Source organism: Centrocercus urophasianus, unplaced genomic scaffold (assembly GCF_019232065.1).
Source record: "Centrocercus urophasianus isolate 14NV4802_14NV808 unplaced genomic scaffold, USGS_Curo_1.0 seq_12, whole genome shotgun sequence".
NCBI classification, from domain to species: domain Eukaryota; kingdom Metazoa; phylum Chordata; class Aves; order Galliformes; family Phasianidae; genus Centrocercus; species Centrocercus urophasianus.
The window spans coordinates 48,966,304-48,981,832 of record NW_024884364.1 but is presented as its reverse complement, the minus strand read 5'-3'; the positions used below and the strand labels follow the sequence as shown (position 1 = coordinate 48,981,832).

General features: G+C 39.0%; 1 protein-coding gene across 5 annotated transcripts in view; it reads left to right on the top strand.

Annotated features, from left to right (window-relative positions):
- Positions 1 to 14,867, top strand: part of TBL1X (transducin beta like 1 X-linked) — a 199,588-nt gene extending 184,721 nt beyond the window's left edge. For all 5 annotated transcript variants that reach the window (XM_042810794.1, XM_042810792.1, XM_042810793.1 and 2 more), the window contains 6 exons: positions 2,853 to 2,974; positions 4,409 to 4,483; positions 6,936 to 7,063; positions 8,229 to 8,394; positions 9,277 to 9,378; positions 10,462 to 14,867. In XM_042810794.1, the coding sequence (XP_042666728.1) occupies positions 2,853 to 2,974; positions 4,409 to 4,483; positions 6,936 to 7,063; positions 8,229 to 8,394; positions 9,277 to 9,378; positions 10,462 to 10,488 (620 nt within the window). In that variant the 3' untranslated portion in view covers positions 10,489 to 14,867. The remainder of the gene's footprint in view (positions 1 to 2,852; positions 2,975 to 4,408; positions 4,484 to 6,935; positions 7,064 to 8,228; positions 8,395 to 9,276; positions 9,379 to 10,461) is intronic.
- The last annotated feature ends 662 nt before the right edge of the window (positions 14,868 to 15,529 follow it).

The window sequence follows — 15,529 nt, the reverse complement described above, 5'->3', positions numbered from 1 at the left end:
AAATTCGATTTCCAGTTGGTCTCATTCTCAAATACTCACATCTACTTGCAAAAGAAATGGCTGTTCAGTGGAAGACAAAAACTATGTCCATGCACACAGCAGATCCATACTCTACATTTTTGTCACTCCAAGTTTATTAATTCAGTTGTCAGTTTGGAGGAGCCAGTGTCTTTTGACACATTTTCTCATTGCAGCATTTATTTATCAATCAGAACTGTTTCACTAAACCACATTTTGCACTGTATAATGTTGTAGGTAATGAAACTCTTAGGCTTACTAATCCCTAGCTATTGATCTAAATAGTTATGGATTCAGAACCTGGTTACCTCTTCAGAATCATGTTCACTGAAGTGTAGATGTCTTAGCAACATGCATTGGGGACGCATCATCATTCTCCCTTTAGCAAGTTGAAAACTTTAATATTTATTCCAGTGCAATACAAGAAAAATTGTTACTACATGTGCTGTCTTTCGACCATTAGACATGACTGAATTGAATTATCATTTCAAATATGTCTTGATAGGAATGTAAAAAACAACAAATTACAGATAGGCCAAAAGCATATGAACAAATTCATGCCCCTTAAAATCAGTAGAAATCTTTGTCCCTAGATAATTCTAAAGCCAATTCTAAAGCCTCATCTTGACCTTCTTGCTTCACCTTTTCACTAGAACAGACTGACTGCAAATTACTCACCATATCTGGAATCTGAAAATCTTATCAATACAGAGATTAAATGTGGCATTTAAACGTCTGGTCTGCACAGACCATAGTTGCTTAGTCACATACTTGTGTGGCATTCTTCTTTGCATATGTCTTTGAAGTCTCGCAGCGGTTGGCCTAGAAACAACAAAATTTTTACTCAGCTCTTACCACTTGCTTAGGTTACACACATGCAGACAAAACTGTCATAACTTTAAGACTCCTTTATCTAGGTCTTGAAGGCCTCCATCTTGTTGATGTTACCCCCCTGTTCAGACATTTAAGTGCTCTGAATGACTCATTAAGAAGAATTAACTCCATGTTTGAGCTTCTCATTCTAAAACGCACCAAAATTTGATGCAAAGTGGCCTGAATTAACTGATAATTGTTGTAATACATTTGTTCTTGGCATTTATTATGGCTGCGTTTCTTCAGGGCTTGTTGCTGCTTTTACTAGGTGACATTCTAAGTGTTTTCAAGCAATTGGCCAGCGTTCTGTGGTTTTGAAGACACTTTAGCAATTCAATTACTTGCATCAAAATCTACATTGGATTTTTTTTTCTAGACAGTTTCATGTAGTTATTTATCCAGTAAACATGTGATTAAACACACTAATAAATGAATCTGTATTAATTATCAACACTGTATAATTCAAATTATACAGTAATGCAAATCCATTGCTTCAGGTGCCAGTGGCTTTCAGAAAATTACTTTTCAACTCATGTCTCATGCTAGATATTAGCCCCAAAGGTATATAGCTGTTAATGAAGACAGATCTTTTGTTTGCTCTGGAACAGTAATACAAGTTTAACTTATCCTATTGTATTTAAGCTTGCAGCTTAAAAATAAAAAATAAAAGACAAACAGGCAGTTAGAGAAACAAAATCTTTCACTGTTTCCTGATTCTTATTCCCATTCATCGGGAATCTCAAAGTAATCTGCCTCTCTCACACAGATTTCCTTTACAGTTGTACAAAGAATGGATTCCTTACCTGTCACAGAGCTTTATTAAGAATTTTCTTTAATATTCTAAATAAATACTTGTATTTGAAACAATTCCAGCCCTCTGTTCTCATTTAAAGAGCTATCAGATGGTCAAGTGACGTTCAGTCTCATTTTACAGTTCATGAAAATTAGAGCAGAAAAAATGTATTTGAATAGAATAGGCTTGGCAGAACAGGTATCTTTTTACCTCTGTATTATAAAAGTATTTCTCTAAGCATCTTTGCATTATGGCATTTCTTATTTTCATTTTAACAACAAACTTACATTATACTGTTGCCAGAGAGAGATTCAACTTTGCTTTCTAGACGCCAGTCTCATTCTGAGACATTCACTTCTCACCAGTGTGCAGAAAATGATGATTACTGTGTTTTGGCAAGTCCCATACCATCCTCTGGAGGGCGGCAAAACTCTTTCTTGAATTGAAAAAAAGAAAGAAAAAAAAAACATGCAGCAGACACAGAAACACTTACTGTAAAGATTTAGAGATTTTTTACAGTTTTGCACACAAGTTATAGTTACGTGCTGAGGTGCTGTCGATGTACAAAGTTTCAGTAGTTCAGTCTCCATTAATGACAAACCCTCTTCAGAAACTAAACTGTGATTTCAGATAGGTTTGATCAATGTACTGATCTTAAATCTATCCACAGCCAAATTTAATTGAATACAGATATTGTTGATCCACTTGTGTCTGCACAGAGCAGCAGGTTTGCACTCATTGTTGCGCAGAATATAAAGGAAGATGGCCACATGCTCCTTCTCCCTCCTGTGTGTTGTATCTGACATTCACATTCTGATCAAACTCTAACCCAGCTGAAATCATCTTCTTTCTTCAGAATTGTTTTTTTTCCCAACAGCTTGGTTGGACTGGCTTACAGAGAAATGAATGGTACATGAGCAGGATAGTTTTGCCCTCTTTTGTCCAAAAGATTCTCACAGCTAGGTCCTGCACAAAGCATCTAAATCACCCACTGCAAAAGAGAAAATTTCGGACAATGTCTGTCAGGCCTGCAACTAGTTGCAGGTGGTAGGTCCACAACAAGTTTTTAGTTTCTTTGATCCACGTGGGTGACAGAAGGAAAATGATAGGGGTTGAATATTTCTTTGCTGTGTTCCCTGATGTTCCGTCTGTTGTTTCTGCTTCACAGCTCCTGCTCTGGATGTAGACTGGCAGAACAACACTACTTTTGCCTCCTGCAGCACTGACATGTGCATTCACGTATGCAGACTTGGCTGTGATCGTCCCGTTAAAACCTTTCAAGGACACACAGTAAGTTTAAGAAGTCTAAAATGTTAGTGATTAAGTCACAGCCGCACGTAATAACGATGACAGCTGATGTGTTTGCATTCTGGAGCCGCTGGCATTATATCCCATTGCTTCCCTAAAAACATATTCTTCGGGAGTGAGTCACTGCCTGTGAGAAGGGATAAACTGTTCTAAATCATTGTAGGAGGCAAAACCTGCAACTTAAACAATGAGACTATTTATATGTAGCAGGAGCTGCAGACTGAAGGCACATAAATAAATAAGATTTTGTTTACCACTGGTGTAATTTCCTTCAGAAAGTGAGAACGATGAATAAGAAGAGAACAGTTTACCTCCAGTCGTTCAGTTTTAAAATCAATTTCGTCTAATATCTGTTTAAGATGTATTTTACAACTCATTTTTTAGTACACAGTGCCTGTTAAAGGCTAGTTTTTCCAGCTTTCATTCATGAGAAAACTGCTATCGGATACAGACCTGTAATGTAGATATTAACTCCCAGAACTGGCTATCTCCACACAGAGGAAGAGTAATGCTTTTGGGGACCTCTAGCTAGTCTGTGGTTAAACTCACATTAGGCTGCCATTTTATGGCAAGTTCTATGTTCCTACTTGCAGAACGGTGGTTTTTATGATTATATGAATTGCACCATTTTGCACACAGACCAAATCTTGCCTTCAAATATTTGTACAGTTCCTCTTAATGTCAATTGAAACGTGTAAAACGGATAAAGCGAAATCAACATGTTTTCCAGGATTATTTTCACTGAGACTCTGAGTCAGTCTGTGCTTTAAAAAAAAAGATTCTTTTTCCTTTTTGTGCAACGCTCTTTTAAACTACAGATGTATGACCCTCGAAAAAGCACCAGAAACTTTCTGATTGCCATGGGGATACATTTGGTTTAGTTAATTGCAAAGTGCTATAAAAACTAACCTGGAAAAAATCATGAAATATTCAGTATGCTGAATTTTGTCAGAAATACAGTCTTTTAGAGAGGCCTGCGTTGTAGAACTGCAATACTAAGAATGATAAAGTCCACAGAACTCTGTGCTCCACTGGTATTTTCTGTTGTAGATCTGCTAAATATTAAGCTAAGAAATACTTCAGTTTAAAAATCAGTTAATGATGTGTTATGATTCTGTCTGGATTGAGGGTTTATTTAAATCCTTGCAGTTGAGGAGTTTGAGAGTGGTTGCACTAGAAAAATGTATCAGAAGACTGATTGTGTGTGCTTTTCACAAAAGCAAAATGGTGACCATTCCTACATGATGTGTAGAGAGTTTCTTACGGAGGCAGCTCTTGTTTTGTTCGCCCATAGAGCAGAGCTGCAATTTGTAGTTCACCTTGTTGGAGACATAAAGCTTGAGCGCCCTCTGCTGGGTGCCCAGTACAATGCGGGTAACCTGAATATTCACCTAATAAAATCACTCTTTATTTCAGAATGAGGTTAATGCTATCAAGTGGGACCCATCTGGCATGCTACTAGCATCTTGCTCTGATGATATGACATTAAAGGTAATATAATCTCCACACCTGCTGATCAGAAAGCAAAGACAAAAATTATTTGGTTTTCAATCTTCTCAGAATCTTCTCCGGAATTATATACCATATGACTGAATACTCTTCATGAACAACAGTTTAATTTATCACAGGTTTCTTAAAGCCAATGGGAAAGATTGAAAATAGATAAGTAGCCACTGGGAAAACTGAAACATCCTATCCAAATAAATATCAAGTGACTGATAAGTCACTGTCACAGAATATTCTTAGTTTAAATGTACACATATATATATTTATATACAGATATATATATACTTGCTTGCCTATCAGTGGAAGTTCATAGGAACTTCCTTATGCTGAGAAGCAGTCTATTGCAAAAAAAAAAAAAAGTAAAGGTAAAGAATTTTCCCCTTGGAGTCTTTCTGTCTGAAAGTAATTTCACTGAAGTCATCTGATTTTTTTTTCTAAAAGCCTTGGCCAAAGCAGTGGGACAGGACATTAATATTCTGAGCCCAGCAAAAATCTGAAGTGCTCTCTGAAAATACTTCTTTATCCATTCATTGTATAGGAAGCCTAAGGCAGCTGTACTGCTGGTTTACTTGCCTCTGTTAGGTACTCAAAGGTAGATGGGATTCATCCAGATTCTGTTTTGGGAATAACATTGGCTATCAGGCCACAGCACTGTACCAGCAAAGTACTGTTAGTACAGAGAGGCTCTGGGCTTGCCAAAATGCTTCTTGTCATGGAGCTTTTCCAGCCCAAACTCTTCTCAGTCTTGCTGCTCCTTCCCAGCTGCGTTAAATGAAGGCTATGTATATACAGGAAGATCTGTATTGTAAGAACTAAGCCCTCCTTCTGGACTGCAGGGCTAGCCCAACGCTACTGTTAATATATACTGTTTTCTCTGAGCAAAGCAAACATCCCAGGCAAGATACAGGTTTGCAAATAGAATTGCACTAGTAATACACATTTCTCATAACATAATTGAGTTAAAGCTTGTATCGCTTTCCACTGCTGATCAACACAGGTAAGGCAAGAGGCATTTCTAGTGCACACAGCCTATGTGTAAGAATGGAAACAGAGAGCAGCAAAACTTATAAATGTAGATGAGAGTGAGGTTAACACTGCTGTTTGGAGTATTTTCTCTTAATATGTAGACATGTAATGTGTTCTGCTCCATCCTGTTCTGTCTTCGCCACATTCCCCCTGGAGTCTCATTCCCTGTGGATTCTAGAAACATTTTTCTAGACTATTCAGAGGAGTGGAAATTTACAGAAAATAGGGCTAGGAGAGACATAAAGAGGACACCTCATCTTTATTCTACTACAGAGCAGTAGTGCAGTAACCAGTGTTACTCTGCATACACATTCTGACCCCATGGTCAGAGTGACCCGTTCCACGCTGTTTTAAAAACCACCATGGATTGTTGGTACCAGTTCATTTTTCTGACTGAATTTAGCACAAGAGTCATTTGCTATCACTGCCCTAGCCAAAGGCCTCTATCACTCCTTCAGTGACAGAGACTGCAAATCCTTTTCAGGCAAATTTTATTCTTCTTTTGGAAACAAATCCTCTCCAGCTTTTTTTTTTAGTTTTTGATATTTTTCTGCAACTTCTTGGAATATGTTGCCTTTTAGCTATAGAATATAGCTCCTATGAAAGTTTTGTGTAACATTTCCAAAAGTAGACTTGGGTATGCTGCTGAAAAGTCATCATAAGAACCTATCATTTCCCTCACAGTGCAAATTATAATGAGTGAGTTAAATTCTTCCTACTTTTTTGGTATCTTTCCAAAATGGACTATTTCTGACTTACTGTGCTTGCTGTGAATTAGTCCTGTTAGCATAGTCTTATTTTCTCAGTTACCTGAAGAACATATTTACTAAGTTACCTGCTGTCTCTGCTGTATGTTGTTTGTCTTGCATTTAACTGTTTGGCTATGCAGCACTGCATACATAGCTGATCTTCTTCCATCATCCATACTGTTAAAAATACCAGGAAAACAAATGGAGTTTGGGAAGAAAAGGAAAATCTGAGTTGGCTGTTGGGAAAATTGCTACATTCTAAGCAGTTACAAAGAGTTTACTCTTATTCTGTAAGATGACTGCTGTTGGGTTCTGTGACTCAAACTGCAAGTTGAACTTCTCTGAATAGAATAACTTCAGATTCTGTATGAAAATACATGCATTGGCAATGGCCAGCATAGCAACTATTCAGTTCTTCTGATTGATTGAATAAGTACTATTAAATATGTGGCACTTTTCCCTCATGGGTCTGTTCTGACGTGTGCGTGGTAGGTGTCAAACTGCTGTATTAATAAACTCAAATTAGGTTGTGTTTATGTATATGTGTGTGTGTCTGGATACTAAGTAAACAAACTGCAAGAATAACATGGAGAGAACTGAAATAATTCACCTGAGATTTTTAATGTTGCTGTTTTTACCCCTTTGCAATTACTCTAATATAGATTTGGAGTATGAAGCAAGATACCTGTGTACATGACCTTCAGGCTCACAGCAAAGAGATTTATACTATCAAATGGAGTCCCACAGGACCAGGCACCAGCAACCCAAACTCCAACATCATGTTAGCAAGGTAAAAATACACCTCTTTCTATTGCCTACCAAGGAGAAGAATCATTGTTCTGACATGTAATTCCACTGCTACCTTGCTGTCAGTCTCCTGTTTACAGTTCTAATAAGCCATCTGGTGAATAAAGTAAACAGTACCTGCACTTCTAAATCAGGGGGATGGATACAAAAGGCAGAGGAATTGTATCTGAAAGACAAAAAAGGAGTTGAGTCATAGGATATTTTAACTTTTTGGTTATCTCGATTAAATGATTTTAAATGTGGCGTTGTACCTTCATATCCAGCATCTGGTTGTTATGAGTGCATGTTTTAAATGAAACAGATGGCAGCCTGTTCAGCCAGTCGGAATGTGTTCTAACAAGGGTCATCAGTTCAACTGGACAGATATTGACTGTTTTTGAAGTCTTGTTAATTAATGGATAACGCTCAAAATTCTACTTAAAAATCTGTTCAAAATTCTTCTATGAGTTTAGGAAATCTGGTTACTTGTAGAATGCCAATTAAGGGTTAGTACCATGAGATTATCAAATCAGTTCATGGTGTTTTCAATTTGGGAAAGAATCGCATTGAGTTGTTCCATTTCTTTTATTCCTCAGTCTGGTAGTGGACATGGAAGAATTTGGCTTTCTTGGAGTTGTTCTTCTAGTATCATCTTTAGTACCAGTTATTTCCCTTGCCTTTCTCTAGGCCCACAGTTGGGGATGTAGATGATCTATAACAACAACCAACAAAAAAAAAAAAGAGAAACCAGCACTGAAACAGAACAAAAAGAATCACAATTCTAGAGAATTGCAGAATGTTTATTAATAAAAAGCACAAATTCTTAAGGACTGGATTTCTCTAAGATTTCTCTGGAACAGTTTATCCTATTAATGGCAATGTGCATTTTACCTTCCTGGATAACAGCAGGGGGAACCTCAGAAAGAGGAGCCTGGTCTTCTTTGGGCTAAGACCTACATGTGAGAATTCAGTTCTGTAGGTACAGTCCTTGTCATGGAGAATGTACAATTTAACGTGTTAAGGTTTTGCTGTTCTGCTTGAAACATTGTTTTCTGCTTAGCCAGAAAAAATAAAACTCTTGGTATTCTTTTCAGGCATTGACAGTATCAAACTACAAATGGATTAACACCCAAACTAAGACATGCTTTGTGTTTGAATGCTTCTTGTAGTGCTTCATTTGATTCCACTGTTCGGCTGTGGGACGTTGACCGAGGTGTCTGCATCCATACATTAACAAAACATCAAGAGCCTGTCTACAGTGTAGCTTTTAGTCCCGATGGAAAATATCTAGCCAGTGGGTCCTTTGACAAATGTGTCCATATATGGAATACTCAGGTACTATTTTGATTCATGTGAATGACACATTAAGAGCAAAAACATAAATGGAAAATATATATACCTCTGTAATGATACGATTAGCCTGCTTGTACTGACTGATAGAAATCCCAGCATAACGGTTGAGTCACTAGAAATAAGTGATGCTTGTATTTAGTAACAAGATGAGTTCAGTTGTGAATCTGATGCACCTGGCTTATCCTTTGTGGTGGTGAGATGAGGGATACAAAGGGAATACAGACTAGGCATGGGAGATACTCCAGAGAAAAGTGGAGCATTTGGAGTTTTTTCTTCCCAAAGCCAAGAAGTTCTTTCCACTCATGTACTAGATTCTAAGTACTGAAAACAAGCCAAAATTGCTGGGTTCTACTTTCATGTCCACACAGCTTTTTTTCTGGAACTGTTTGGTTATCTGTACGTGCTTGGAAACTGGAAGTTCTCCGTTACTTGTTTCTAATGCAAGGAGATGTATATTGCACAGAGAACTTGGGGAAGACCCAGTCTCTCTCATACTGATGGCAAAAGTGCCATACAGTTCCACAGTTCCATGGATGTGGTTTTGAATATTGATGCCAAAGCACTGAATTAAACAATAAACTTTAGAGGGAGACATCTCAGCTTAACTCCACAGACCTTTACTGCTGTAGAGCTGACAAAAACAGATGTTTAAGATTCATAGTGTAGATGTCTTTCTGGATGAGCCTGTTTCTCTTCAGTATCAAAGACCAGTTTCTTAACTTTAGCATCTTACAAAGATGACTAGACTGTAGTAAGGTGAGATGAACAGTTCCCACGCACCACCACTGTCTTCTCTTTAATATAGTGACACAGAAAAAGAAGGAACTTCCGTGTTGAACGTTTGCATGCTCTCTTGCTTTGTAGAGTGGAACTCTAGTACATAGCTACCGAGGCACCGGAGGCATCTTTGAAGTCTGCTGGAATGCTAGAGGAGACAAAGTGGGAGCAAGCGCATCAGATGGATCGGTAAGAAGCTTTACACGTTGTAAATGTTGAGAGGCAGTTATTCTTCTGGAGAGTGTCAATGAAAAACATGTATGCCATGTTGCCTTTTCTGGACAGGACTCAAGGTATACACAGCTCCAGACAGAAATAAGTACTTCTGTGGAGTATATTAGAACTGCTCCTGATTTGAAAGGTTTTGTATGCTAGGAGGTGATGCTTTTATTGAAAATGAAGAGTGCTTGTGGAATTGGTAAATATTTTCAAAGATGGGGATGAATGTTAAGTACGTACTTGATAAGAACAGCGGTAGTGTTCTTAAGTGTCAGTTTTTACTGAGTGATCACGCATTCTCAGAGTTGGTCTGGGGCTTTCTAATTTTACCCCACAGAAGAAGTGTACCTTTGAATAGTACCTGTGGGAGCAGTTTTTCAGTACAATACCCAGCAAGTTCATCCCGTGGTAAAGGAAAACTACTGCTGAACATAATCTAATTATTCATTACAGGGTTTTTTTTGTTACTTGTTAAAAAATTCAGTTAAAGCATGATCAGCTTGTGAAGGACACATGGATGCTATACATTAACTAAAATGACTCTTCTACACATCTGGCTGGCATAACTCTACTGTAGAGTAGTATTTTTCCGCTGTTTTTAATGAAGGGTACACATAGAACACAATTCAGTTATTTGAGTTGTACCATTTGAACTGGTGCCATGCCTGGCTTCCAATAGCTGCTCCAACTGGGCACTTATCTGCTCTATGTCCTGTGTCGTGCCTGACCAGCCTGTGCATATATTTTGGAAATACTTCAAAAATTGAAGGGTTTAAGCAACTAAATAAAGCATATAGTTGTATAAAGGATGTGCCACCAGAATGCTTGTTTGTAACTCAATGCAATCCCAGCTAATCCTTCAGTGTATCTTTTCTACCTCTGTTTTGTTCCCTTGCTTGCGTGCATGTAAACAGGTCCTCAACACAGACTTGATTTGAAGCCTGAGAGTATAGCACACAGCTGGCTGATCAGCCTGTATTCTGGGCTGTATATAAGTAGGAATTCCAGATAACTTTTGAAAATGTTTCTTAATCCTGAGTCTTTTTTCTCTAGGTTTGTGTTCTAGATCTGCGGAAGTAAAAGTGAAGTTTTAGAAGAAATTTCAAATGGACCAGCAGTGAATGTGTGGGGAGAAGCACTCTTCAAAACTATTCTTAACAGCTCCAGAACTGTACGAACTTGAACAAAGTTAGAGTGTACTGTGAAACCAACTCTCCCTGGCCACAGGTGTCTAGTATTTTGTCCGTAACCTTCATCAAGGAGTAAAAACACAGTCACTTCAGAGGGGGAGGGAATGGTTTCCACCTGGAACATTCAGCCTTGGAAGCATGAAGCCACCAGCTAGGCATTGCACTGTTTGGTTTGCGTCTGAGAACTTGCTCTGATGGCTGGGAAAAAAAGCTGTGCCAAAAAAAAATTAATAAAAAAAAAAAAAAGAAAAATGCTGTGATAAACCAAAAGGGAAAAAAAAAAGTCCTCCTCCATGCGGTGTTGTATTTTTTTCCTTCCAATTTGGACACTACAGTTGCTCTCCCAAAGGACGTTCAAAGACCAGTTTGTACTGATGAAATGCTCGACTTTGTAATCACAACACTTTCTATTTTCTAGACTACTTTTTTTGTTCAGTGGTTTTTCTATCAGCTGGAATATTATAGCCTGGAGGATCCCAGGCTTAGGATGAACTTTTGTTGTTTTCCTTTTATTTCTCCCTTCCACTCCCAACTTCTTCCTTTTTTTTCTCCTTTTTCTTCTTGCCCATTTTTTTTTCTTTTTTTCCCTGTATGCCCATAGTAGATGTAGCCAGGTGGACATGACAATGAAAATTTTTGACAGACTGCTTCTCCTCTCTTCTCTGTTTCTTTTCCTTTCTTTCTCTCCGTTTAAAAGAAAAAGAATCCTCCATGCTTCAGATCTTAGCGTCTCAAGGGCACTTTGAGCAAATTGTGTAATAAGTGCTTTATATAAGAATGCAGTGCTGGGGAAGATTTTTACAGGAGAAAGATGACTTTTAACAGAAAGAACCCAGTGTATTTTTGGAAAAAAAATATTTTTTATGTTGAACACAGTTTTAAAAGCTGAAAATGGCCACCAAATGTAGACCAGTTGTGTAATTCAAGGAAAAATAATGACAGAATCCAAGGAACATGAAAGGTGCAGTATCCTTTTTGTCTTCTCTCTCAGAAAGTGCTGTAAGGCCGAACGCCATCTGATAACATAAATGCCAGTCATTTATTAAGAGACCTCTTCCAGCAGCCAGAGATTTATACGTCTCTTCTCACTTTTGTGGCTGTTCGATGATTTACGCTTATTAAAAGGAATTTGTAGCTTTGAGACCATAAATATAATATTCAGTTTTGTGAGTGCATATTTTTGTTTATCCTCAGTAACGTGGGGAAAATGATTGTCCATCTTCTTTCCTCAAGAGACAGTTCAGATTTCATACAGACCGTATGTTTGGCTGCCCGTGTCTTTGTTGGGCAGTGCTGCCCTCCACTATTCTTGGCATTCATCCCATCAGCTGTTTCTATTCCAGTGAGTCAGTGACTTAATGGGACCAACTGGACCAAGATACATTGACTGTGGCTATCAATGTTGAAGAATGGACTCTTGCCACACTCCTGACCATCTGTGGTCGGCACATGCCTAGAACCGGGCTCTTCCTTTGCATCTGGAAGTGCATCACCCTCTGCCTAGTGTTCTCCATGTGTCAAGAAAGACTCTGGGTCTGCAGATGGAGGGTCACTGTCTGTCCAGACAGGTTTAGCTTTGAGTGCTCAAAAGACAACATAGAATTCGTGGAACTCTCAATTTGATGAGGACCTGATAAACAATATATCAACTATATTTCTTAACATATATATCATGATAAATTTATAGTGGGCAAGAACGACAATAAAGACTTCTGAAGTACCACCTATCCAGTTTGGACATGATTTCCTTACTGTGAGCTAGACATCTGCAGACGAAGATTTCTGTACTGTAAGAGCAAATGATGGATGCAGGAAAGGTATAGGAAAGCCAAAGGCAGAGCTTGCTAGAAGTGGTGTAAATGCTGAGGCAGCCTTCGGTTGGTGGCTGTGTTATTCAGACAGATCCTCAGAACTGCCTGAGCTGAGCTGCTATCCTTCCTTCCTAGCCTGCAGGCAAGGTAAGGGTTTGTAGGACAGAGAAAAGGAAACTGAGAACTGAAAATCGCACAGCACATTCCCACCCAAAGTCACTATTTCTGTAACACAGAATCTGTCCTTTGATTTGACCACAGCTGCTGAAGTAGTGATTTGATCTGAGCAAAAATCAAACAAGAGTCTTGATACTGAACTGGTGGTGCAAAACCACTGGGCAACAGCATAGTGGAATTTGTATTTCCTTTTTTCTCTTGTATTTTCCGCTCTTTGTACTTGGATCTTTACAGTACCTGAGTCCTTTCTGTGGAACCAGGCACTGCCAGCTTCAGTTGCTTTTCTTAAAGATGCGTATTTGGAAAGGAGAAAATAAGGAAAATAAGTAGCTGCAAAAAGTGCTAATTAGTCTGAGGGGAAAGCAGCTGTATGGTATTTTGGTTATTAATTACAATTAGGCTTGTTTATAATTTGTATCAGAGAACTGGACACTGGACGGTATTGAGGACTGTTTTCAGTGTCAAATATGGCTCTGTGTAGTTTGTAGATTCCTGCTCCAGGAGTGTGGCTGTAAATGAGCACAAACAGCTTTGCACTGTTTTATAGCAGCTACGTGCTCCTGCAAATTTAAGTCACTATTTACAAAAGAGTACTTACTAGAAGAGAGACTTGAATTTGAATACGAAGGTTTTATGTGGTTTTCTAAAGCACAGTTGGGTTGATGCTTGGAGAAGAGTCATTGCATGTACATGGTTAACTTCCCAAGCTGTTTTTGGGTGGCAATTCTGAGAACATCACACAAAAGTTCCCAGTCTGCAGAGAGCGGAGGGCAGAGTGGATGGGGCCCTGGGCTGGCTCTTGTTGCCCATTGTGCAATGCTTGAATTCAGCCAGACCTCAGGATTCAAAGACATGGGCTTGCTCAATCTGAGTTTGGCTATGCCACATGGCTGCCTCCTTGCTCAGCCTGAGCTTTGTGCTTGTTCCAGAAACAGATACTGTAGATACCTCAGCAGTGTCAACAGTGTGTGCTTCTTTTTTCTTTCTCCTTTTTGCAAACTGCTGGTGAGAATGACGCCTTTCCTCTGCCAGTCTGCATGGAGGTAAGAAGCCAAGAAAATTCTGATATGGGTAGATTCGCAAAGCTTCTTTGTGAGGGAGGCTGCCCTTCTGGGAGTTCTCTGGACAAACCCATCAGATTGGCAAGCACCATGTTGGACGAGCCAACAAAACTTTCTTCCCCTCCCTAAAGACTGGAAGATCCTCTCTGAGATACTGCAGTAGGTCGCTTTCAAATAAAAAGTGTGCAGCTGTTGAGACTGAGGAGAGCTAAAGATGTAGTTGCAAAGGATAATCCTGTCCCAGCAGGCTGGTGCCTTTAGGACATAGGCAGTGAGAAGGCTTCTCCAGGTATCAGTTCACGGCAAAATCTAAAGCTAGGCCTTTGGGACTGCTGTCACTTTCCTCTGTTGCTGAAGAAACATCCCTAGGCTAACACTGCCATTTTGTGGCTGCCCCTGGAACAGAATAGCATGAAACAACAGGCCAGCAGACTTGAGCAATGTTCTCGTGCAGTAATTTTGGATTTTGTTTATAGGTTTTTTTTTTAGTGAGAGAGAATTAAAAAAAAAAAAAAAAAAAAAAATAAAAAAACCACCAAAGACAAAACAGGACTGTGGAACCATCAAGAAGCTGATTGCATTTTGTCACTGCTGGCTGTCTGGAACTGGCCTTGAAGTGAAAAAAACAATTTGTGAAAAACCTCTCCGCTCTGTGGGCTAGAAGGATACTGGATCTTTTATGTAGAAAACACTGGGTCCCTTATGGGGCACTAACGGGCCTGACTTACAGGGTTATACACACATTAACCCCATGCTACATCTTAGAAATTTCCTTTTAATTTGTTAAAAAAAAAATGAGAAAAAATAGCTAATTTTAGAGCCAAGTGAAGTGCACTTTGTCAAATGTAAGGGTCTGCTTTGTTTTTGGGTTTCTTTTTTCTTTTTCCCTTTTTAATTTTTCCTCCTTTTTTCCTCCTTTTGCCTTTTTAAAAGATGTGGTTCTTTGTCAATTGCAGAAATGTTCTTTCAGCCACTCACTGAAATTCTGAATTCTGGCTTCTGCAGTTTTTATTGTCTGTGTCAGACTTGCAGCCAGACTTGGTTCTCATTTCAGCATTTCCCAGGTTCTGTTGAAACAACATCAACCCTTATTTTGTTTCTCCCCCACCCACACTTTCTTCAAATTCACCTTGTGTATTGTAGCTCATTTGTTTTAAGGAGAGAATCAACAGATCATATTCAGTGTCTTGAATAAATTGCTATATTTTGATATTAGAGAATTCTGTGCGTGTTGTTCCTTATTCTTTCCTGGCAGTTTCGCATTCCGTGCTTGAGAGCTGGGGTTGGGTGACTGAACTGTTCAGTTTTATTTTCCCCCAGTGATGAGTTTTTCGAAGTCCATCATTTTAAAAAGTGCAGGAGGCTGCAGTACTGAGCATTGGCCTGAGCAGATGTTCAGGAACCATTTTGACTAAGGCTGGGTTAAGGTAATTAAAAAAGAAAAAATTTCTTCATATGAAATACATTGGAGTCTAGCTTGATGTACATATATTGTTAATCTTTTCTTCAAGCTGTTAAGGCCTTAAATTTAATCCTGCTTGAGCAACTGGAGGTTTTCCAAAGACATTGGAATATTCCAGCTCATGCCCTAGGGCTTCCATTCTTCTTTTCAGCCATTACCAGAGGTATCGAGAAAAAAAGGATGCCTGTCCCTGCTCAGATTCCCAAGGAAAGCAAGATTCCTGCAGTTGTCCCCTCCAAGAGCCCCTGTGGCATTCCCTGAGAGCTCCTCTGCTGGCCTGAGCACCACAGCACCAGTGCCTCAAAGACACAGTGGGGTTTCTGAGCTTTAACAGCCTACATGTTGACTTGTAGCTGGGTTTTCCTCCACAAAATGGGACCCACAGTGCACATGGGATTTTTGCTTTGTGACATGTACCAC